This window comes from Erpetoichthys calabaricus, chromosome 15, assembly GCF_900747795.2.
Source record: "Erpetoichthys calabaricus chromosome 15, fErpCal1.3, whole genome shotgun sequence".
Classification (NCBI taxonomy): domain Eukaryota; kingdom Metazoa; phylum Chordata; class Cladistia; order Polypteriformes; family Polypteridae; genus Erpetoichthys; species Erpetoichthys calabaricus.
Genome location: NC_041408.2, coordinates 71,690,380 through 71,716,635, shown reverse-complemented (window position 1 = coordinate 71,716,635; position 26,256 = coordinate 71,690,380). Strand labels below are relative to the sequence as shown.

Here is a 26,256-nt window from a genome sequence, read left to right as displayed (position 1 = left end):
TTCTCTTCATTCATCAGCCTCTCAAAGTTCTCTTTCCAGCTTCTCAACACACTCTCCTCGCTTGTGAGTACGTTTCCATCTTTATCCTTTATCACGCTAACCTGCTGCACATCTTTCCCAGCTCGGTCCCTCTGTTCAGCCCATCGGTTCTTTTCTTCCTCCTTAGTGTCCAACCTCTCATACAACTCATCATATGCCTTTTCTTTAGCCTTCGCCACCTCTATCTTCACCTTGCGCCTTATCCCCTTGTACTCTTGTCTACTTTCTGCATCTCTCTGACTATCCCACTTCTTCTTTGCCATCCTCTTCCTCTGTATACTCTCCTGCACTTCCCCATTCCACCATCAGATTTCTTTATTTTCCTTCCTCTGTCCTGATGTCATACCAAGCACTCTTCTTGCTGTCTCCCTTACCACTTTTGCTGTAGCTGCCCATCTATCTGGTAACTCTTCTTTGCCACCCAGTGCCTGTCTTACCTTCTCCCTGAACTCAACCTTGCAGTCTTCCTTTTTCAACTTTCACCATTGGATCCTTGGCTCTGCCCTCACTCTCCTCTCCTTCTTGATATCCAACGTCATCCTACTGACCACCATCCTATGCTGCCTAACTACGCCTGCCACCACTTTGCAGTCTCCAGTCTCCTTCATCTTCCTCTACTCTTGTATGTCACCCTGTGTTCCTCCCTCTTCTTAAAATACGTATTCACCACAGCCATGTCCATCCTTTTCACAAAATCCTCTACCATCTGACTTTCTTCATTCCTCTCCATGACACCATACCTACCCATCACCTCCTTGTCCACTCTGTTCCCTCCACCAACACGTCCATTGAAATCCACTCCAATCACCACTCTCTCTCCCTTAGGTACACCACTTCATCTAACTCATCTAACAGAAATTTTCTTTCTGTTCCATCGCACACCCAACTTGCAGGGCATATGCACTAACAACATTCATCATCACACCTACAATTTCCAGCTTCATAATCATCACTCTGTCCGACACTCTTTTCACCTCAAAAACACTCTTGACATACTATTCTCAGGATGACGCTTAACCCATTTCTCCTCCCATCCACACTATGGTAGAACAATTTGAACCCACCTCCAATATACCTGGCCTTACTCCCCTTCCATCTGGTCTGTTGCACACACAATATATCAACCTTCCTACTCTCCATCACATTGGTTAACTTTCTCACTTTACCAGTCATACTGCCAACATTCAAAGTTTCTACCCTCACTTCCACTCTCTTTCGCCTACTCTTCTCTCCCTGTCCCTGGAATGGCTTCCCCACTTCTTCTTCTTTGGCAAACAGTAGCCCAGTTTCCACCAGCACCATGTTGGCTAACAGTACTGATGGCTGCTGTTGTTAATCTGGGCCTCAACTGATCTGGTATGGAAGTCTGTATTGTTGTGTGCATATTAATCTGACAAAATTTTACACCGGATGCCCTTCCTGATATAATTCTCCACATTTATCTGGGATTGGGACTGGCATGAAGAAACACACTGGTTAGTGCATCCCCTGTGGCTGGGTTGATAGCTTTAATACTGCAACTTGAAAATCTCGTTTGCTGTGCTGTTGTTCACTAACTATAGCTTTGTTAATACAAAACTATAATTTTATGACTGTCCAAGTACTTTAGCTCAGCCATTTCCAAAACCCCACCTTGAAGCACCACAGTATTTGTCATTATTGTCCAATACACTCTACTGTTTGTAAAATGTATCAATAAAACTCTTGCTGTGGCTACTCACTACATCATTAATTTTAATAAGGTGTACTGTTGGTTGAATTTTAAAAGCAGAGAATTGTTGGAGGGCTCTACCAGTGGTCTGGGAAGCCAACTTAGGTTGTATTAGCTGCCTCTTAACATACTGTACTCTATCACTGATTTTTTTGAGAACTCAAGAAATGTGTGTTACTTATTATTTTAGCAGTGCTCATGTCTGTTCATTCTAATTTTATATAATGTTTTCCATTTAATCACTGGAATGCTAATTTTAAAAATAATGTTCTGATTGACCCAATACTTTTGCACCATACTGGATAATCATTTTCATATAAGATCACTTTGTATTGTACAAAACACAAAAAAGCATCAGATTTTGAAATGTTTGGTCAGTTAGCAGAGCAATGACCCCATACACAGCCCCCTTGTTATATTACTCTAGGACCCACAGAGAAAACTCATCAAATTAGATGATACAAATGGTCAGAATACTGAAAATCTATAATGGAGAGAATACCTGTTCACAAAAGTGTAAGATTCTGCTCCATAGAAAGTTTTACAGAAGAGTGTTTTGTGTTGTAAGTAGACACAAGTCACTTTTCTCCGATTTCTCATGGAGTACAGAGAGCTAAGTGACTCAGACATTTTACTGCATTAAGATCTTCTGTTTTGTACCGCAGTTTAAACATTCTGCAGTTTTACTTTGCATTAAACAATCATCATCATGAAGTAAAGTTCCCTTTATGTGTGAGCAGGCAAACTATTGTGCGTTACATTCAAGCTTTAAAGCCAAAACAGAAGAATTCCTCTCCTGAGGTTTGAGTCCCATTAAATGAACACAGCACTCAGACGTCTGCAGCTAAGTGTGAAATATCACAAGAGGGCACCATTCACATGGAGAAAAATCTCAGAGTTACAAGTGGACCAGCCTTTGGAAATTCCTGTTCAATCAGAGGAGCCACAGTAAAGAAAACTCAGAATGTCTATAAACTTTAAGCTTGGGCATGAGGTTCAATTTTATAATGCATAAAAAAAATGAAAAATTGTCCTTCTTGTTTTAAAATGCAAGAAATTGTGTGTTTAGATTGCAAATTGCGGAGGAAAAATAAATGGAATGAAGTTTTGTGGAGTGTTTTATACCATATCATATTATTTTAATGACATACAAATAACACTATATTGTATAATAACATACAAGATGAATGGTGATTTGTTATGTGTGACTGCTAAATGTGTGGACTGATTTATTTTGGACATCTTGTAAAATCTGTATGGTGCAGAAGACCAAACATACAGTCTTTACAGTAAAGTAAGAAGACAAGTCTATCTATCTATCTATCTATCTATCTATCTATCTATCTATCTATCTATCTATCTATCTATCTATCTATCTATCTATCTATCTATCTATCTATCTATCTATCTATCTATCAAGGAAAGCTAGGAATTCTCAAGATGAGAATGAATTTGGAAAATAACTCAGTGACCACTGACAGGCTACTGCTAAGGTGCTGGGAAACTGCACACTGAAGATGGAGTTTGCATTTCATGGTCTGACTAGAAACTCAGAGACCTTTAGTGATTTGTTGGGGTCTTGGGGTGAGGTATGCTGCGCTTTGTCAAGGGTGGGCCTTTTGGTAATTAATTGATTTATAGCTGATATTAATGTGAATTTATCTTTGAAGTAGATGGAGTATACAGGGGTGTAATGGTGGGAAAGCAATTTATTTATAGCAGGTATTAGTCTGAATCTATGCGTGGAGCAGGAGGAGTATAGGATGTGGATGTGGTAATATGTAAATATTTACAATTAATAATATGTGTGGATATCTATCTATCTATCTATGGTGTGCTGGTCTGGTAAAATCACTTCAAGAGAGGCCCATGAAATCAACAAGCTAATTAAAAGGGCAAGCTCAGTTATAGGATGCATTGTGGACCCCCTCTGGTAGGTAGGAAAGGAGAAAATTAAAACAAAACTGAGGGCCATTATGAACAATGCTGCACATCCTCTCCCTAACACACTAAAAATGAGGACATTCACCCAACAAATTATTCAGCAGAAGTGTGTCAAGGAACATGACTGGGGGTCCTTTATACCAACAGCAATATGCCTGCGTAACGCCTCACTGGGACTGGGACTGCTAAGTTAGAAGTTTACTTTCTTTTTAATTTTGTTGCTGTATAGTCATTCTGGTGTGTGGTCAGATCATAGTTTGTGGGTAAGTGTGTGTGTGTGTATTAATTAATCTACCTACTTATGTGTTTATTTATTTAAAGAGCTTCTGTAAAAAGCCATTTTTTTTCCTTTGGACAAATAAAGTTCTATCTATCTATCTATCTATCTATCTATCTATCTATCTATCTATCTATCTATCTATCTATCTATCTATCTATCTATCTATCTATCTATCTATCTATCTATCTATCTATCTATCTATCTGCTATATAGCACCTTTCATATCTATATGTCGCAGTGCTATTAATTAAACTCCTAACAAGAAACTCAGGGAGGAGGCTTACACTTTGTACAAATCCATTTAAGGCTCCAGCGCCCCATGACATGCACACTTTCTCTAATACCGGACCACTTAAGCCTCGTCAGTTTAGCCCAGCTGCATACCTTGGGAATTTGGGAGGAACTTGGATTACTCTGAAAAAAACCTGAAATGGGAAGCCACACAGACCGTGAGTGAGTTGCTACGGTGTATTTATGCTACATTATTAAAAGTAATAAGTCCCTAGAGAATCAGACTGACCTATAGGTCAACTGGAATATGAACTTTAAGCCACCATGTACAGTATAAGTGGATGCTAAATGATTTTATAGTGCATATTGTTTCTATGTTTATACTTCCAAATTCTGTTTTGTGTTTGTTGCTCCTAAATGTGCATAGTGTTGACACTTGCGTATTTAGAGAAAGATGCCATTGATTCATTAAAATTGTAAATAATATCCCACCTATACAATGCACCCACACATCAGTCCCGTTTGAGTTATTCTTCTATTACCCATCATGGGTAGTCCAAGACACAGGCCGACCCCCACCCCCCACCATACCGAGCTCCTCCAATCGTGTCCACTTCCCAAGAATGTCATGAATAAACATGAGACTGCCAAGGCTATAGCGCAGCTTACCTTTCTGTTATTGGTAAGGGATTCGGAGAGGGGGGATTTGACGAGGGGGTCCAAGCGTCCAACTGAGCCCAGAAAAAGGACTTTTTTGCTTCCTGGCTGGCCATAGGGGTTACCATGGCTGGCAGCCGCAGCGATTGTGGACTTCTGATTGCAGTGCTCATCCTTCAGATTGCATTCTTCAGCTCAGCTCAAGTAAGTCTGCCTCCACTTAACGTGCAGGTATTTTCGCGTCATCCGACTGGAGTTTGAAGCTTTGCTTCGAGGTAAAGTGAGGATGTAAGGCGTGAAGAGATTTCGCTTTCCCAGTTCTTCCCAGAGAGCTTTAGAGGGGCCATTAAACTTTTTTTGGGGAGCGCCGGAATTTGCCTGGAGATCAGATGAAAAATAAGCCTTCTCTGTACACTTTGGCAACCTGGTCTACCCGATGTGCTGCAGGACAAAGCGGCCCTTTGTATAGCTTCATACTTTGCTCAAAAGTATGACGTCTTAATGTCTTTGTAAAGAAGTAATCATCACCAGGGTAAAAACTGAAGGAGATTCTCAAAAGCCTATAGTGAAGCGTAAAACACAGAGGGGCATCGGCTTACTGGGGCACCGGCTCAGAGAGATGCCCTGTAGTGGACAGCCGTCATCACGCAGTCCAGCACCGCCACACGGGACTTCTGGCAGCAGAGCTCGTGTTTCACATAAAAAAAATAAATGATATTTTATTTATGTTATACACCTGTTGCATCAAGTTTAACGACTTCCATAACTATGGAAAACTATGTGCATCCTGACCACTTATTTTTATTACCGTTTAGCACTTGGCGAAATGATGCGCACACTTAACGGAATCTGAATAACAAAGCACGGGCTCTACGAGGCTTGGTCCTAAATATTGTAATAACTACACCGAAAACTCACCGATTTACACCGGCCTCAGACTAGTTATGTGGTGCTCGTCATTTGAAACGCTGGTTTGTCACTTCGCTTGGACCCGTGGAGACACCCGGGCGCTCAGGCAGAATAGAAAATCCAGCGCCGAAGCCCCGTGTCTGGTGTCTGGATTAAAACCCGTGCAAGTAAGTGACACGTTACGAGTTATAAACGCATAAATTCTGAGAAGTTTTAGGTTAATAAAGCAATGAATTACTAAACCGTCAAATTACACCTGTAATAACAAATAATGAATTGGAAATAAAATGTATAATTTGTAGAGAAATAACTTCATAGAGTTTTAATAAACCCATTAATGAGGATTTTCTCTTGTCTGATTCATAGAGATGATGGCTTTGTATACAGGTAACAGTTATAATGTTACTACTTTATCAATGTATTATTTTTATTAGGACCAAACATTCAATAATAAACTTCAAAAGGAACAAAACCCTTCTTCGACGTTAATGAATAAATAAATAAATAAATAAATAAATAAATAAATGTAAGTAAAGTTAACGTATGTAAAGAGGAGGAGGACAAAACTCTGAAACATTTGAACAAGTGAATTCTTTGAAACCAAGACAACTTTACAAGGGATGAGAGCAACTGCAGTTCTAAGGAAAGCTAGAATGATGCTGATTCACATTCTGAAGTGATTTTAAAAATGATTTTCTCATGCACCTTTCAGAATGAGGGTTAGAATTATATTTGGAAAATTCATCAGAATTCACATGGGATCGAGACTCAGAAAAACAGCCAGTCATATCCTTAGTTAAAATTGTTCATCATTTGTCTTTTTTAAACCCTACATACTCACTAGGTGCATCTTACATTTACATTTATTTGCACAGCAGACAATTTTATCCAAAGCGACTTACAAAAGAAGTCTTCATAATCGAGTTTTGCATCTTGGAATATGTACAATTGTATCGAAATAATGCTGAGTTGCTGAGCATTTAAAAGACCCCGGGATGACAATCACCCCCCATATTGTGGATTGCATAGAGAGTATCCCAGGGTAATGAGGTCAGTCCACTTCTAATGTCTGCCATGTTCTTCACTCCAAACAGAGAGGCCCAGCTGGTCCCCGAGGTCCACTAGGTGCCAGAGGTCCTGCAGGCGTTCCCGGAATTGATGGCATAGACGTAAGTGGGCTTCTGAGCCAAAGTATTTCTCACCTGGTGCACAAGAGTCTAGGAATACTGTAAATTAATTTAAGGCAATTAAATCCAATTTACTGATTGGTAGCTTTCTGGCCTTTTAATTGTGTGCATATTGAACAGTGATTGTTCTGCAGTAACCGATTATAGTTGCTTAGATTATATAAGTGTTTAGCTTTAACTGCAACTGTTTATAATATAAAGTTTTGTGACATTTTCAATGTCTTTAGTTATTTTAAAAGATTCTGTGCAAATAACTTTAAATCATATATTGAACTATTTATTTGTTTGTTTTTTCTTGTATACATAGGGAGAAAGAGGCCCTAATGGCCCTATTGGCCCTCCTGTAAGTACTCAAATTGATCTTATTTTTTTATTAACTAGTAATAGTATAGTAATTTAATAATATTATATTATCATATTTTATATATATATATATGTGTGTGTATCTCAATAAATTTTAGGGCCCAGATGGGGATGCTGGAAAACCAGGATCGCCAGGAATACCAGGAATACCTGGGGCAGATGTAAGTTATTCATCGTGGTTTTATTAATTTTTCTTTTTAATAAAACCCAAGTTTTACTACATATATTTCAGTTTAAATGAAAATGCAGTTCTGTAGCATGAAAAAGAGTATTCAGTAGAGATTATTGCATCAAATTATGGAGGAAAAGCCATTGGAGGTTTTTCTGAAACCACCTTCAGGAGCAAGTCTTGGAGGAATGCACTCTGAAGGGAAAGCAAGAGTTTGAAGAATTTGGTGGTGAAACACTGACCTTTTTGTCTGTGCCTGAAATAAGCAGAGAGTTCAGTGAGTTAATAGACGCCCACTGGGATTAGATTTAAGAAAAGTGAGCAAGCAAGGAGTGCTGAAAGCATAACAACTCCTGCTGAGCCTGTGCGGGGCTCTCATTAAGAAGTAAGGCACTGCCGTTAATCCTGGACGGACATAAGCAGCACAAACGGATGGCATGGCCAGCGTCCTTGGGCCAAAATAAGACTTTCAACAAGGAAAAAACCTCAGTTCTGTCATTCTTCAGAAATTTTACAGTATGATGATGTTATTACTTTGTAGGTGTAAAAACATTCTGCAAATACGCATATACTGTGTACACGGAGCTTTAAGCATATACTGTAGACATATGCATGTAAAAATATAAAGCACACACATTTACATGCACACACAATTTTTCCTATTATAGATATACATCACATATATAGCATATTTTATATAAATATTAAAATAGATAATAATTAATGATATATATATCATTGTAATTTCTGCCCTGCGGTGGACTAACAGCCTCTCCAGGCTGCCTAGTGGCCCATAATGATCGGCTCATTGTCTGGTATTAATATAACATTTCAGATGTACCCAATGATCTTTATGTAAGTCCCCGGTCTTGAACCCAATGCTACTACTTTAGGCTGCACCCATCTAAACTTCAATAGATGGACAGATTTGAAAGAATTCTACAAATAACAAAATTAATGTCATTAATTAGACTTCATAAGGAAATATGGAAAGAGAATTGATGTAAAAATGCAAACAAAAAAGTTCCTCCAATTCTACACCATTAGCCAGTTTAGATAGAGCTGTGCTGAGTCAAGGCGAGACAGCAAAGACTTTAATGAATGACAATCTCCCATTGGGAGAAGACAGGCAAGAATCAAAACCAGAAAAGGAAAGCTGGCCATCTGTCAAGCTTAAAACACTAAGCAAAAAAAAAAAAAAAAATCAAAGTCTTTTAACTTAAAAAATGATAGTCTGTAAACATGAATAAACAAAGCAAAATAACACAAAACACACACTAACACGGGAATTTTAATATTGGATTTTCAGGAATGGAAAATGCCGGTCTTTATGCCGGTGCTCCGGATGACATCACACGTTGCACGCTCCCAAGTGATTCTAAGAGATCACCATGGCAACAGATGATGCTTTACTTTAAACAATGCGGCAATACAATAACATATTATTAAACTTTGTACATTTTGCAGAATTCAAGGGATAAGAAATTTCATGAAAAAAACATACTTAGACCTCATAGAGAAGGCAGCAAAAAAAATGAAAGAAAATAGGATATTATATCAGAGGCCACTAGGGGTTCCCACTTTGACCCGAAACCCCAGACATAATTACCCAACTACAGCCCTGGGTCCAAATGACCATTTTTATTTAACTAAATACCTTTAACCAGGCTTCTTCTTTCACAATACAATTTCATTTCTTCCTCCACTCCTCCCCAGCGAGTGTTGTCCACCTCATCTCCTAACTCTGACTCCTTGGGCTGTGTGGAGCGCTCCCTTTTCAAATGAACCTGAAAGGATTTCTGTTGTTCAATCACCGACTCCAGGAAGCACTTCCGGGTCAAGCGGAACGATCCATAGAAAGAAGACTCACCTCTAAATAGCTCCCCCTGCTGGCACCCATGGAAACTAACCGGGTGGCCTTACAGAACCACAACTGCCATTGTGCTCTGTGGGCATCCAAACAGAGACTTCTCAGAAGGGATGTCTTCCTTCAGTCAATGGGGGAGCATCATAAGTACAGGAGGCAGACTCCCAGTACTCTTCACTCACCCTGGCCTTGAAAATGGGAAAGGGAACTCTGACCATCTCTGCCATGATGCCCCCACAACATCCATTCACATTACATGCTTCCTGGCTATGTAAGAAACTCCCGTCCATCCCTGCGAGGACATCATTCTGCCTGCATTTTCTATCTGACTGACCCGTCCACCCATTACAATATATACTGTATACATTGACAGAAAAAGATGCAACACTATTTGTTGGATGGAACTTTTAACCTTAGTTACTGAAATAACAATAAACAAATAAGAATTACAGTACACCAACAAAAACAACTGTGAACATTACCAACAGTTGTCTGGTAGTCCTTCAGAATCTTGTGTGACTGCACTTGCTTGACACCTCTGACCCACAGAACTGCTGAGTCTCTAATCAGCCATTGTCAGATGTTATCCCATTGTTGCAGAAGGACCAGATGAAGTTGCTGGGTTGGGAGTAGCTTCTTCCAACAGAGAGCAAGCGTTTGAATACAATGAACTGTCTGCCTCTGAAAAGTCCCCTAAGAAGACCCCTGTTTAAACATATAAATGTGTATCACATGTGTGAAGAGCACATTTCTTGTGTTAAAAATAAACATAACCTGTTGCAAGTGAAAAACCCTTCTGTAACATCTTAATACATAATTCGCCAGCCTACTCACTCACTCACTCACTCACTCACTCACTCACTCACTCACTCACTCACTCACTCACTCACTCACTCACTCACTCACTCACGTCTGTCCTAAGCCGAATGCGCAGTCGCCTTCTGCGCAGCTGCCCGAAAAACCTTACGAGACTGACATCGCAGCAGACGGCTGCGAAAATTCAAAAAGAAAGGCGACTTTGACCGACATCCAACCCCAACATTGCGGCAGGTGACGGATTTACGGCCGCAAAAATTCAAAGAGAAAGGCGACTTCGATTAAAGCTCTAGAGGCCTGAAAGGCAATTTCGACTACAGCTCGAGGCCTAATTACACATTCTGATTACGTATTCATTCAATACACCTATATCAGGTTTGTGGTGCTTATACTTATTACTATTCCACTCGTACTCGTTTCATCTTACATTGTCGAAACGGGCTCTTTGTCTAGTCAGATCATAAACTGGCATTCAAAGACGTCAATGGATGAGTGGTACAATACATTGTCACTGCTACTCACAGTTACACTATGGTTAAGATTAGGGTTGTAGGAGTCAAAGGGCATTATCTGAGTCAAAGGGTGTTTTGTGATTGACGTTGTGGGCATTACCCGATCTATGTCATAAGTATTGCAAGCTGCAGCTGGACCCTTCTCGTGAGGAGATCCGGAGACACACATGCATGAGAGTAGAGGGGGCCCAAAAATAACAAGAATTTTTTTCAGGAAGCTGGAGGGGCATTAGTTCTGACGTTGGCCGCTAGGTGTGTGTACTAGACTGTCATCTGCATCATTTGGCCAAGCGGCGTCCTTGAAGTGCTCAAGCGATTGCGTGATGCAGTGCGGAGAAAACGACCTGAATTGTGGCGATCAGGCGAGTGGCTTTTACATAACAACAACGCTCCTGCCCACACAGCATTGAGTGCTCAGCAGTTTCTCATGAAAAACAGGATGACAATGGTCCCCCCCCCTCCACCCCATCCCCGCACCCTGCACCCTGCAATTTTTTACTTATTTCCAAGAATGAAGTAGGACCTTAAAGGAAAGAGTTTTCAGCATGTAGAGGAGGTCAAGAACCAAACAACGGAGGCACTGAAGGCTATCACTTTGTAAGAGTTTCAAAACAGTTTTGAACAATGGAAAAAATGGTGGGACAAGTGTATTGCCTCTCAGGGAGAGTTTTGGAAATGTTCTGAGAAATATATGATTTTAAAAAAAATCTTCATATTTTTGGGTCCCCCCCTTGTATAATATGTGTGTATAGATGAAGTGTTGGGCACCTTCAGGGTAGCACTGATTAAAAATGAAAAAAGTGCACAAAAAGATACATTTATTTAGACATTTTATATGCAGTTGTTAAGTTTCCCTCTTTGAGAGGCATTGTTGAGAACAGGATTCTGTATCTTCCAGATGCAGGTTTAATAATGGACATAAAACTTCTAGCCTGGCAAATTCTTATATAGTTGGCTGGGAGGAAGGGGCGCAGATTCCAGGAGAGAACCAGAAGTGACATCTGTATTTGTTCTGGGGATCTTCTTCTGATCAGAGGATGGAAAGAAGGGAGCAGTCAACAACTGTGCTACCCTCTGCTTTGATCATCGAGTCCTTATCTTGTCAGAGCCCTGAAGATGACCCCTAAGCCCATGTGGGCTCTAATTTTATATATATATTTATATATAAAAGTTATTTATATATATTTTTTATTTTTATTATAATATTATTTGATTAATATAATATAATATTTTAATATATGTTTAATAAATATTTTAATATAATAATTAATATTATTTTGTTTTTTATATATTTATATATGTACAAGCTGTGTAAGCCCGTGCTGTAAAAAGCCCGGGGTCCTAGAAACTACTGAAATCGTCAGAAAATAAACTGAAATGTAGTAATGTCATGTAATTAAAAGGAACTTCTCTGGGCATCTCTCTCCTAGGAGGATTTATTTTGCCGACGTACTCACCTCGCCTGTGTATTAGCGGCGGGAGGAAAAGTAAAAGGGATACCAGTTTATTGATGTTAGACTTTGTCTTTCTTCTGCGGTTTTGTTTTGCTGACGTGCTGACCCTGCTTGTGTTATTAGTGGCTAAGTGAATTTTCTGTTTCCTCCAAGGTGGAGCCCTTACCCCGACTCCACCTCTCACTTTCAGACCAGTCAGACACACACACTTCCATGCATGGACGTTAATATATATATATATATATATATACTGTGCCCCCTGCTCGCTTTGCTCGCCCTCCTCCACTCCATGGGGCGTGTTATGCTCCAGCCACTTTGCGTCTCTGCCACTTGCGTTGTGAAGGGGGAGAGGGCTGAATGCACGCTAAGGAGTTGCGGTCGGATCAGCTGCTGTCTTGCTGCTGCTGCTGCCGAGCTGCGTGTTCTGCTTGTCGCCCTGTGTGTCGATCATTTAAAAGCCTTTGCAGCAGCTGTCCTTTTCTCTCACTGCCTGATCTCGCAGGACGTTAAAGTGTCTCTGAGAAAATCATGTATCGTTTCCTTCCAAGATTTTTTTTATAATAGAAAGATATATAATAATAATAATAATAATAATAATAATAATAATAATAATAATAATAATAATGCATTTTATTTATAGGGGCACTTTACATTAGCAGTTAATCTCAAAGTGCAACATAAAAAGATTAAACAAAGGCAAGGCAAGATTGTATAATTGTATAAAGTTTGGTCACAGGGGGGCAAAGGCGGTGGGTATTTGTAAAACGGAGGTTTCTTGTAGTGGATTGTAATATAAGGAGTTCTTTAAGATATTGTGGAGCATTTCCATAGATACACTGGTGAGTAAACAGAGTTTGTATTCGATACGGAGATGGATAGGGAGCCAATGAAGTGACTGAAGGATTGGTGAGATATGTTCATATTTCTGCACCCTCATCAGAATTCTTGCAGCACTATTTTGAATTTGTTGGAGCTTTTGAAGACTCTTGTTGGGTATCCCGATGAGGAGTGCATTACAATAGTCCAGTCTGGATGAGACAAAGGCATAAATCAGCTTTTCAGCATCACAGAGAGAGAGGTAGGGACGGAGTTTGGCTATATACAAGATGGGTATCCCTAATGCAAAATACCCTGGACCAGAAGCATTTTAGATTTTGGAATATTTACATATGCCTAATAAGATATGTTGGGAATACACATGATCAGGAAAGGAAATGCAGTCAAACAATCAAAACGTTAACTCATGCACATAATAATTCAAATCACCGAGCCATTTTTATAATGTCTGTTGACGTGACAAATATATTAAACCTCAAAAGTGATGAATATGAATATGATATGTGCCTGGTTTTCAATAATGTGGCTCTAGCTATGCTGAAAACACATAAAACTGGAGTGTCTGTGAACAAAACAAACAAGAAGATAACACCATGGTGACATTTCCAACACAAAGAAACAATGTCGTCAATGTTATCAAAACAAAAAGGCCCGAATTAGAGTAAGCTGCCCTAATTTGGAGTGTTTGTAAGAAATGTAATGATTTACTTCACGAGGTAGAAGTACATGAAAAAACATGAATAGTTGTGTCAGATATCTGACATATTGAAATGTGTGCTTTAACTTAAAACGTTTAAGTCTAAATACTCTTCATTTTAATAGAAATTTGAAATTTTCACATTCTGATAGTGGTCCATAGAGAGCTAGATACCTAATAAAGGATCAAAAATGGCATCATATTCATAATCACTGACCATGAAATAATCTAAAATAATACTACACCTGCTTATGTTTGAAATTTGTCATTATTAACCTTCAAGGAGTGGCTCTTAGAGAGCTAAGACCACCAATAAAGAATGAAATATCAAAAATATTGTCATATTTGCAATCAGCAACCTCAAAATAGCATAAAATGATATTCTACATGCCTGTATTACCGTTGCCCATTTTCCCAAAGTTTTGTAAAAAGGATAAACTTTGAGCCCTCATGTGGCATTAGGGGGTGGTCCTCTAGGGTTGGTCGATGTGGCCCACACCAAGTTCTTCTGATCAGTTTTACTGAGAACATCTATTGATTTACTTTTTATCATAAGGGTGTAATTTCTTGCACATAATATGGTCCAAAAGTGCCCAAAAATGAGCATTTTTGTGGTCTAGTGGTCTTAAAATAAGGGTAACCGTAAAAAGCCTGACATCTTGCATAACTGGACATTAAAATGAGTTGAATAGTATATCATATGTGTGCGTTTTCTCATCTCAGGAAGTGCGTGACAATAAAACTGAAGTGGATTTCAAAAAGTTCAAAACAAATTCTTATGAACACAATAAAATCTTTTCCCATAACTCTCGGTTCTAAGCACCTGCGCTTAAACTCGGTGATGTGTAGTTGCTCTTCTGCTAGTGTGGCTCTCATGCTCCCTTGACGGTCTGTTGTGGTAACCTTTTAAACCCTGTAAAGACATCTGTCCTAACCATAAAGTGAAAATATGCGAACATTTAGCTTAGGCCATGTTGCCCTCTCTATTACAGCACAACCTGCTCTTCTTCTCTGGACGCCTTCTCTCCCACCCATCTGCTAATGCACATTGTTTGTGAATGCAAAGTCTCTGTGCTGCCAAAAGAGAGCAAAGAGTGACACATAAAAGCAGACAAGCTAACTGCAAAACATGACAGGAAGAAAGACATCCTTAGGGAGATAAGAAATCAGACGAGGTACACAAACACAGCAAAGCAGCATTAAGCCTTATCATGGCCTTTAATAAAGACTTAAAAGTGACCTTTGGAGTTTTTAAGTATTCATGAATTGAAGCAATTAACAATCATGTCTATTCTTTTTCTTTCTTTTGCAGGGATTAACTGGCCCTGTTGGAGATGTCGGCCTGGATGGCCCAGTGGGGCAGAAAGTAAGTTTCACAAATTATTCCATTTCTGCTTGACTTAATGCAGGTCTAAAAGAAATAAGCCACTGCCCGGAACATTCCATCCATCAATGTCTCCTGCTGGGAGCATTCCGGATTTCTCTAATTTTCTTTTGTATCTTGGTCACATTATCAGAAATAAATACATTATATAATGTTTTTAGGTCTTTTAAGTAAGAACAAAAAAAAAAAAAGAATGTAACCTTAAATCGTTAGTCTGAGGAAGCAGAACATCTCCCATTTATAAAGCACACACAGGTACAGTTTGTGAGGCGACACCCACGCTACCGGGAATTTGTAAATGACCAAAATACACAGAGAAAGGGACACTTGGGCTGACTAGTGGGTCAACAATTTAACTCCATGAAGCAATTAAAGAAATTAAACTGTAATTAATATAATGGCTGGAATTAATGCCATAGTGGTCATGGAAATGTGAATTCCTAGTTTAAATCTTCTAGAACACGGAAATGTCTGAATTAGCATAACCACTACACCGCCGTGCCACCCTCACTATGAAGACTAATAAAATATTAGGCTATTTATCATGATGTGTTTAAGTTTTATAACACACTGGTGAGGCCTCATCTGTGTGCAGTTTTGGTCTCCAGTCTACAAAAAGACATAGCAGCACTGGAAAAAGTCCAGAGAAGAACAACTAGACTGATCACAGGGCTACAGGGGATATGTTATGAGGAAAAATTGAATGAGCAGAACATTTAGAGTTTAGGCCATTAGAGATTAAGTGGTGACATGATTTAAGAAAGGAATTATGTTGATTACGATTATGATTATGAAAGCAATTAGTCCAGTGGATCGCACTTTAAAATGAGTTCAACAAGAACACCCGCCACAGTTGGAAACTTGTTAAGGGTAAATTTTGCATAAGCATTAACATGTTTCTCTTCACACAATGAACCACAGACACAAGGAATAAGTGACCAAGTAGTGTGGTGGATGGTAGGACTCTAAGGACCTTCAAAACTCAACATTGTTTTGGGGTAATTAGGCAGATGTGATTGGCTGAATGGCCTGTGCTTCACAAAAGATTTTCTAATGTTGTAATATTTAAACTCCTAACACCATAATTCCCATCGATGTGCCTTACTCGAGATAACACATGTTGATATTGCAGTTTTTGTCATTGAGATATTCTAAAGTCTTACAATGTATTGTTTATTTAATGTATTGAATTGCCTGATTATGTATTTTCATTCTTTTGCAATGATTTTTACTTACATTTTATTATCATGTTGTGTATAAGATTGGAACATTCCACTAAAAGGAAAGTGGCGTTATAAACTCATTGACCCATTGTTGTGCATTTCAGTTTATGGCTGGTGTCATTTTGATGTCATCTTGAGAGTTTTGTGGTTTAAGGGCCCTGTATGCCAAAGGCCCCCACTGCACAGATATCTGTGTATTGGATTCCTTTTTAATAAAATAACATTGTTCTTAAGAGACAGTTAGAGGCAGACTAAAATAAAGCAGTGCAAGTATCTTTTGCCTTTCGACTGCGAAGATGAACTTTGGCAAGTTTTGAGGGCTGTTAGAAAGTCACCAGGAGACTGGAATGTCATCAAACGATAGTGAAAGGTTCAAAAGCTGTTAAGGTGGAGTGGTGACTCTGAGGCTATGGATCTGTGCTGGTATCTGGAATCTTGTCAGTTCAAATCCTGATACTGTCAGAAGGGATCCTATTCCGTTGGGCCCTTGAGCAAGGTCCTTAACCTGAAAATTGCCCCAGGGGCCTTTTACAATGGCTGACTCTGCACACTGACCTCCAAAGGTCATGCGAAAAGACAATTTCCCCTCGGAGATTAACATAGTATTCCAAGAAAAAAAAATCAAAGGACTAAAAAACAGCAGATCAAAATGAGAAAGCATGAAGTTGTCACTCTAAACTAGAGATTATTGAAATAAGTGTGAGAGAGTTGTGATTTAATTATCCAGAATCTCAGACGCTGATAGACACAAAGTGTCAGTTTATAAACCGTTGTGCAGATTGACTTGCAGGACCGCGGTCCTTATTTTTTGGAAAGAAACATCAACACTGAGGTAAAGTTTTAGGCAGAAAGCTTTCTTCTTTAGCTTTCTCGAGTGCAGCTAGAATTAAAGGATGTGACAAATTAAGTCCTGAAATTTTTAACTTATTTCTTTATGCTTCATGACTTTAAACCTATCTGCATTATTGATTTCTGCAAATGCATTTCAAACTTTCTTCTTATTTACATTAACTTTGCAGACAAAAGTATCAGTTGCTCAGTTTCTTTTGCAGTCAGAAAGTTGAATTCTATTTACAGTACTCTTTTTTACATTGCTCAGTGGCGAAAGATTTATATTTGTCAGCAGTTTTAGATGTAATTCTCATGTCTTCCTAGGTTGGAATCTATTTTTGAATATGATGAAAGAAAGTATTTGTATACTTAAGTAGTCTTTGACTATTTCTCAAAGTGCTCCTGCTGATATCTCTACAGATGCATTTGTTGTGATAAAAATCAATGCATGGAAATAAATGTAACAAATTATTTCTGCCATTAATAAAGGTTTGAGTCACTAGATGCAAGATGGAATACAATTGTAATGGCCTAATAATAATAGACATGAGTAAGAGATGCAGATTTCTATCCATGAAAAGTAGTTGATTTGTAAATAAGTGTGATGAATTGAAGAAAGGAAGCAGTGTTATCTTCAATAGAGTTATAATTTATCTCACAAACTGGCCAAAGTGGTGTGAGGCCTTCAAAAACAGCACCAGGAAAACAGGCATGAATCCCACCAGTTTGCCCAGAGAAAGTGCACCAGAAGCCAGCCCAGATTCTACTAGAGTGTCTGGCTTTGGTCTACACCAGGCCAAAATGTGCTTCAAAATAAAATTTTTAAAATGTACTGTGAAATGTCAAGAAAAATGCTCAAAATTCCCCACAAGGGAGTGGATCACCATCAACCCCTGGCTTATGCAGAGCAGCAGGGAAACTTTATAAAAATTGATTTACTTGGAGGAATAGGAAAAATACAACAAAATATTTCACAGGAACAAAAAATAAGTAAAACAGACTTGCCTAACAGGAAATTCAAAAACAAGCCCCAATACGAAATCCACAAGGAAATCCAAGTAGCAAAAGCAGAAAATAATCTAGAACCAGAGATCAAAATAAAGAAAAATAGAGAACTTCCAAAAATCCAACCAACATCCACCAGAGCACATTGAAAATGAACTGCCCTGGACTTCAGTTTATAGCCTGAGTTTAAAGGGCCGAGGGAGGTCCCTTAATGGTGATGGACAGGTGGCCCCACCTCTTGAGGATCCACCTATAAAATACAAGTAACGAAACAAAACTGCAAAAGGCCATAGTTACTACATAATACCTAAATAGATAATAATAAATTAACAGAATGATATTATAAAAATAATAGAAAACAAATAAAAATATTGAAAAGCAAGTCAAGGGAGAAACCTTGGCTTGACCATAACAACAATTATAGAAGTCCCCATGGGTCATAGAAGTTGTTGTTCTTTCTTAAATGTGGCTTTGTGATTACAGTGGGAGATACACAATTAAAATCTCCCACCTTTGTGAGTTTATGAGTGTTTAGAATTAAAGAGAGAATGTTGGTCTGGTCGTTCTGATGGCTGTCATACTCAGGGAATAGGTGTTGCTGTGGTGGATCGGCTCCATCCAATTGTGTCCGATGTCAGTCCTTTCAACGAGCATATTAGGAGACTCAGATTAAGGCATTCTCTGGTGCCTTGTCTGTTCTCTTAGTATATGCTTTGACTTGCGGTGAGTGATGTTCTTGGTTAGGGAGACATTTTATTCCCAACTTCACTTGGTGGTTGATGGGCGCCTGTGAGGTGACACTCCTCTGGTCATGGGTGACTTCAATGCAACCACTGGCACTGACAGGGTTGGCTATAAGAATTGTGTCGGCCCCCATGGGTCTTGCGACCGTGGTGAAAGTGGCTCCATGTTCCTTGACTTTGCAAAAGGTCAGGGCCTGTGGATCTCTGGATCCTGGTTCTAGCACCCTGAGCCACATCATTGGATTTGGTACTCCAATACAATACAATACAATACAATACAATACAATACAATACAATACAATACAATACAATTTATTTTTGTATAGCCCAAAATCACACAGGATGTGCCGCAATGGGCTTTAACAGGCCCTGCCTCTTGACAGCCCCCCAGCCTTGACTCTCTAAGAAGACAAGGAAAAACTCCCAAAAAAAAACCTTGTAGGGGAAAAAATAGAAGAAACCTTGGGAAAGGCAGTTCAAAGAGAGACCCCTTTCCAGGTAGGTTGGGTGTGCAGTGGGTGTCAAAAGAAGGGGGTCAATACAATACAATTGCAGTACACAGAGCAGAACAATTCCTCAATATAGTAAGAAATAAAAAATATAAATTTTAGAAGTACAGAGTAGAATTTAACAGTAGATGATATATCCCATAATAAGATTTGGATTTGTGTAGAGTCCTGGAGACCTCATCCTTCAAGCTGCCTCCCCCATTTGGCCATTCCACGGCTGAAACAGTGCTGGGCCAGCCAATCCGATGAAAGGACCCCTCTTTCCCACGATTCCTGCGATCCTCCATCTGGGATGACTTTTCCTTAGGCAGGCAAAACAACTTGGCAGGTGGGCCGTGGCACCAAGTGCCAAATTTGAGTACCGAGAAGAAAAACAGAATAAGTGAGGGTTAGTATACAATTATAACTGCCATGTTACTTATGTTTAAGTGCTAATGACTAACAACAGAGATGCAGTCTGTACAGTTAATCAGCAGCTCTAGTCAGGATATGCTAAACTGAAGTAGTGAGTCTTCAGCCGGGATTTAAAAGCTGAGACCGAAGGGGCATCTCTTATAGTAGCAGGCAGACCATTCCACAGTTTAGGGGCCCTGTAACTAAAAGCTCGACCTCCCACTGTTATTTTATTAATCCTTGGAATCATAAGCAGACCGGCATCTTGAGATCTTAATGTGTGCTCTGGTTTGTAAGTCATGATAAGTTCAGATAAGTTCCGATACTGGTGGTGCAGAGAAGGAGACTGATCACATCCTCTTGGGCAGATGCTGGAGGCTCCTACAGAACTGCAGGATCTACAGAAGTGCCAGGTTTGTGAATTCTGACCACAGACTTGTTGTTGCTACTCTGAAGCTGCAGCTTAGGAGCAGTAGGCTACCACCTACTAGGAGAATGAGGCTGGACCTAGCCACACTCCAAGATCAGACTGTTTCTAATGATTTTGCATGCAGTTTGTTGTGAGGAACTTGCAGACTTGGGTGCAACTGCCGATCCTAATGTGATATGAGAGACCTTCCGTGACAAAGACCATGAAGGTTGCTGAGGGTTGTATTGGCTTTGCTGGCATTCCCAGAAGGTGGTGGTTCATTTCACAGGGCACCTTGGATATGATATGCACGGCTTGATGGCAACTCCGGCCTCTACCGGGAACTGAGAGGGATGGCTGCGAGGGCTCTGAGGGCAGATAAGGAGATGTTTTGTAAGAGGAATCTGTGAACAAGAGACACACCATCTATGGTCTAGTGATCTACGCCCTGCTTACAGAGGAATCGAAACATTACGGACATCCGAATCTGTTCCTCAAAGAGTCACAGCCAGGGTGGGTAACAGAACAGATGACAGTGCAATTGTGAACTGCTGGACTGGCTACTTTGAGCAGCTGTTTAAAGCTGAACCTCTGACTAGGACGTTGGATATCTCAGGGTCCACGATTCTTGAGGCTGACCCTCCAATTAGTTGTGAACCACCCAGTCTCATTGAAATTGCACAAGTGGTGAGCCAGCTGAGGGTAGGGAAGGCAGCAGGGATCTGTGGTATCTGGGGTGAACGTCTCCAGGCTGGTGGTAAGGCTGTCCTCCTTGCAATCTTTACTATCTGTAAAGGGAAGGGAGATCGCCTGGATATTGGCAACCACAGGGGGGTAACACTGCTCTTAGTACCATGTAAGGTCCTGGCTAGGGTCATCCTCAATAGGATCTGTGATCACTTGCTCAACTACCAGAGACCGGAGCAGTCTGGTTTTATACCTAAGAAGACTACCCACATCCGTATCCTTGCACTGAGTGTTCCCATGGACCACAAACCCAAATTTCCGCAGAGTTTCTTTGGTTGGCCTGTACATTGGTACTGTGAGTGCTCTGCAGAGTGAAGGCAGAACCTCTGTGTTTTTCACAGTTGATTCTGGGGTTCATCAGTGGTGTGTTTTTGCTCCTTCTTTGTTCAGTGATTGCATGGTTTGGGTGTTGGGAAGGGTTGTGGGTTGATGATGAAAGAGTCACTGATCTTGACTTTTACGACGATGTTGTGATTTTTGCAGAGTCAATGGAGGCTCTGATCGAGGCTCTCGAAAGACTGAGTGAGGTGTCTGAGTGTCTGGGCTTGCGAGTGTCCTGAATAAAAACCAAGATCCAGGCCTTTAATGACATCTTGGTCACAGCCATCAGCAGTGTGTCTGTCTGTGAAGAGAGTTGTTGACCGAGTTGAAAGGTTTACTTACCTCAACAGCGACATTTGTGTCTCTATGAAGTCAGTAGGTGGATTGGGAGAGCATGAGGGGGTTAAGAGGTCGCTAGAAAGGGGTGTGTGGTGCTCCTGATATCTTTGCAAAAGGATGAAGCTCCAAGTCTTTAGAGTTCTGGTGTTTCAGATTTTGCTATATGGTTGTGAGACATGGACGCTATCCAGTGACCTAGAACGAAGACTGGACTCCTTTGGTACTGTGTCTCTTTGAAGAATCCATGGGTACTGCTAGTTTGACTTTGTGTCAAACGAGCGGTGGCTCATGGAGTCCCAAATGAGGCTCATTACCTACATTGTGAAGGAGCATCAGTTGTGGCACTAGAGTTATGTGGTGCAATTCCCCTAGGGATATCGAGTCACAGTGTCCTCATTGTTGAGGAACAAGCCAAAGGAATGCCCATGTAACACCTGGCTGAGGCAAATAGATGGTCATTTTTAGGGGTTGGGACTGGACCGTGTGTCTTTCTGGGGGGTTACCAACCAGGATCCCAAGCTGTTTCGTTGTGTGGTGGGTGTGGCAACAAGCTGTACCAGTACATGCTCCCCAACATGACCTGACCTGTTAACTATGCTTATTAATCCAATTGTAGGAACACACAGTATCGCCAAGAGTTATGGTGAGAAAGTAAAAATAACCAGGAGATTGTTGGTGAAAAATGGCACATAATCAGATAAAGCATGGTGTCAAAACTGTGTGATTAGAAAAAGGCAGGAACCAAAACAGAAGGGACAGATGTTACTCAAGAAATAAGTGTGAAACAAAAGTCAAAACCAGAGTAACAAAACTAGCACTAGAGTCTACTTGAATTTAAAAACTTAACTATGATAAGGAAGTATTGAAAGTAAGTTATATCCACCAAGGGACAACACGTGTAGTGACCATTGCGTTTATATATCGTTACTTCAGTGTCAACATTAGCATTATGATGGTGGTCATGTGGCACCTGTAAACAGTGTCATGAAAGTAAAAAGTAAACTTTGTCAAACTAATTAAAAATCTACTCTATATTAACCCTTTGCAGTCGTTAGGCCAGAAAACTGGCCTTAGTAAAAAGTGCGCTATAGGTCGTCAGGCCACCACTGGTGGCCCTGCAAGTTTCTGACCGATTTGCACAGTCGCCTGGTCGAGAAAAGTGGCCTGTGTTATTCCTACGTGCTTGAAAAAAATAACTGCTGTAATTATTGGCGGTTTTTCAATAATTAATTACGACTAATGTAGCGTGACGTTGAAAATTAAATACGACTGCAAAGGGTTAAAACACTAAAGTCTGTGTGCCCAGTCCCTCAGAGCAGTCTGATTGGTCAGTTTGGATTAGGAAATCCAATGAAAGAGGACGTGCGACTGTGAGATGCACGAGGAAGAGTAACGGTGCATGCTGAGAGAGTCACCTTCAAATAGGAAGTAAGAAAGAAACCTTGAAAATAATGACAGAGTCTAAGAAGCAGAGTTTACAGGAACATGCCTCAGAAGGGGAACACCAGTGAAGAGACGTTCAGACGAACAAGAATACAGAGGAAAGGCCCTGAAAGTACATATAGGACAAATATTTGTAAATTATTTCATTATCTGTGTTCGACAGATACTGTAGCTAGTGAAAAATAAACCACATAAACAATCCTAATGAGGAAAATCAGGAAATACACAAAAATACACGTATGACAATGTGACAACATTGTAGCAAAGCACAGTGCCAGCACATGCAGCACATATGGAGTGAAGCTCTTTTACATGGCTGTTTATTGGTTTGCTATTCTGGCAAAGATCAAAATAAAGCTTCTTTTTATAGGATGCACCTGCATGGGATGTTAATGACACTCGTATAACAGTCACGTAATTACCACTGATGGGACTGTTTTGTTGTTACTGTTGCTGTCACAGGTGCTGGTGCCTCCACTACAATATAATATCAGTTCAGTCTGTGTGTGTTAGCCAAGATTATATCGATTTCAGCCGTTCTCTCAATCACTAGCTTGTGTTCCTCAAAATCAGTGATGTTCTCAATAGCTATGAACAGTGTTGCTTCATAAATCAATATTTCAACTCCATCACTTGTAGTTTTCTTGTTATTTCCAGAATGAGTCACCTGGTCAGCCCAATCCCTTTTGGCCTGAAGTCTTTAATGTTTAAACAGCTCTCATGCAGGAAGGCTACTTTTGATTTCCTGCATTCTAAGATGTAATACCTTTTTTTCTTGAGACCTTCAATATTACTGATTTGATGATTTATTTTAGAATTCATTTTCTATTAAAATGGTGTCTTTTAAATGTGTTTTGGCATAAAATAATAAGATGTTTCAGATGCTGAGCTCTGCAATCGATGATACTTCAGAATGGTCGTCTGGGACTTAAATCAAATGAATAAAATTTGTTGTTTTGCCAAAAAATGTTACTATGTCGCAGACCAGAACAGAAAGGGAAAGGGATCAGAAGATGGAATTGTAACCAAACACTTGCTGAGGTCAAATCTGGAAAGTCGAAAAATCATGTGACAAATCCAATTAATAATGCTAGAAGGCCAAGCAAGAATATTTTTCAAAGTAACCAGGAGAAAAGATGTAGTCAAAAATCAAAAAAGAGTTGAAAACTGATAAATCCACTGCACTGTTAATAATAATACATTTTATTTAATAGGCGCCTTTCTTAGCACTCAAGGTCACCTTACAATGAAATTAAGCAACATTAGCAAAATAAAAACAAGATAATGAAAAATCAAAAAGCAATAATTAGCAAACAAACAAAGATAACAGGCGGTAAGAGTGCAAAATTCGCAATTGGTATGCCAGTTTGAAAAGATAGGTTTTGAGGGTAGTTTTAAAATGTGCTATTGAATCGAGCTAATGTATATGAGAGGGAAGTGAATTCCAGAGTTGAGGAGCACTATGAGAGACGCTCAAGCTCCCATAGAACAGAGTCTGATGAGCGGTACAGAAAGTAGAGCTGCAGATGAGGATCTGAGTGAGCGAGAGGAGTGTTAGTCTGTAGGAGATCAGTGAGGTAGGGAGGAGCGAGGTGGTGGAGAGCTTTAAACATTAAGAGCAGTATTTTGTATTGTATTCTGTAGTTAACAGGGAGCTAGTGAAGTTGAGAGAGAATAGGTGTAATATGTTCAGTGGATTTAGAACAGTTTAGTATCCTGGCAGTAGAATTTTGAAGAAGTTGTAAGTGATGGATAAGTTTTTGTGGGATGCCAGATAGAATAGCATTACAGTAATCTATACGTGAGGTGACTCGGGCATTAACCAATACTTCACTACTGTGTTGCGTAAGAACAGGACAAAGTCTAGAAATGTTTCGGAGATGGAAGAAGGCAGTCCGAGAAACATTACTTATATGGGAAGAAAAATAGAGAGTACTATCAAGAATGACGCCCAGGCTCTTCACCTGGGTAGAGATGTTTGTGTTAATATTGTTAATTAAAATAGAAGAATGGTTAACTTTAGCAAATGTGGATTTAGAACCAATGAGGAGTACTTCAGTTTTATTGCTGTTTAGTTGGAGAAAATTGTGAGTCATCCATGTCTTTATGTCTGTTACCAAAGTCAAATGGAAAGTCAAAGATCAAACTCAAAATGTGAAGCATGAGTTGAAACCTGGAAAAAAGGTGTTAGAAATTAAGTTTTAGAAGCACAGAAAAAAAGGTGTTCAGAATCCGCAAACTCGGATGAAGAAATCCCCAAAACAGTTACTCATGACCTCTGATGACACCCCTCTTGAATAACAATCGGATAAACAACCAAAATGGTGGAAAACATGTCCCAAATACATTAACATCATCTAAAATAAGACTCTGACCATAAAACTGATGTTAAATTCAGAATCAGGAGCTAAAAAGAATCCAAAACAAATGCTGAGACTCACAAAAAGACAAACACACACAAAAAAAAATAAAGACCTAATTCATAACACCAATATGTGAACAAAACTTGAAACTCCTAGCCAAAGAGTTTATGAATTGAAGAATATTTTGAAAGAGCACTTGTGAAAGGCTGGCACAAATATTGTAATACTGATGGCGTCACTTGTCACGATTTCTGGGAGACGCAACCCTATTAAAGGATGAAGTATCCTGTCAGCAAGATGGTAGTGGCAGTGCCCAGTAAAAAAAACAAGATGGTGATATACCAGAATAAAGATGCAATGATAAAACAGCAGTACAAGTCTCAAAACAAACTACTGTAGAAAAACAAACTGCTGGGGCTCCTTTAATCCTGCATAATGCCTCACTGGGACTGGGACAGCCAAGTCAGATGTTTTCTTTATTTTTGAATTCTCTTCCTCTTCAGTCACTGTAGTGTTTGTTCAGACTATAATGTGCGTGTGTATATTTATTTGTCTATCAGTGTATGTATCTGTTTATTTAAAGAGCTTCTGTAGAAACCCAAATGGCCCCTTTGGGGATAAAATAAAGTTCTAAATATGAAGATCCAAAACCTTAGAAAAACAATGCAAAATCTTAAAGACAAATTTATTGAACCCAAGAAAATATGAAAAATTTACAGAGCATCCCAGCACTTGCTCTCTTTCTCCCAGCACTCCCACGACCCCACGACTGTCCTCTGATATCCCACCAAGTAAAGCACATCACAGACACACAACTTTCTACCCCAACAATCCTCTCTAGAGCAGTTACCCAAATATTGATAATACAGTTAG

At 39.7% G+C, this 26,256-nt stretch overlaps 1 protein-coding gene across 1 annotated transcript in view; it reads left to right on the top strand.

Moving 5' to 3' along the window:
• Positions 1–6,890: 6,890 nt before the first annotated feature.
• col9a1b (collagen, type IX, alpha 1b) overlaps positions 6,891–26,256 on the top strand; it is a 132,660-nt gene continuing 113,294 nt past the window's right edge. Inside the window, exons 1-4 of the mRNA XM_028820364.2 lie at positions 6,891–6,940; positions 7,266–7,301; positions 7,420–7,482; positions 14,986–15,039. Of these exons, the coding sequence (XP_028676197.2) occupies positions 15,008–15,039 (32 nt within the window). The 5' untranslated portion in view covers positions 6,891–6,940; positions 7,266–7,301; positions 7,420–7,482; positions 14,986–15,007. The remainder of the gene's footprint in view (positions 6,941–7,265; positions 7,302–7,419; positions 7,483–14,985; positions 15,040–26,256) is intronic.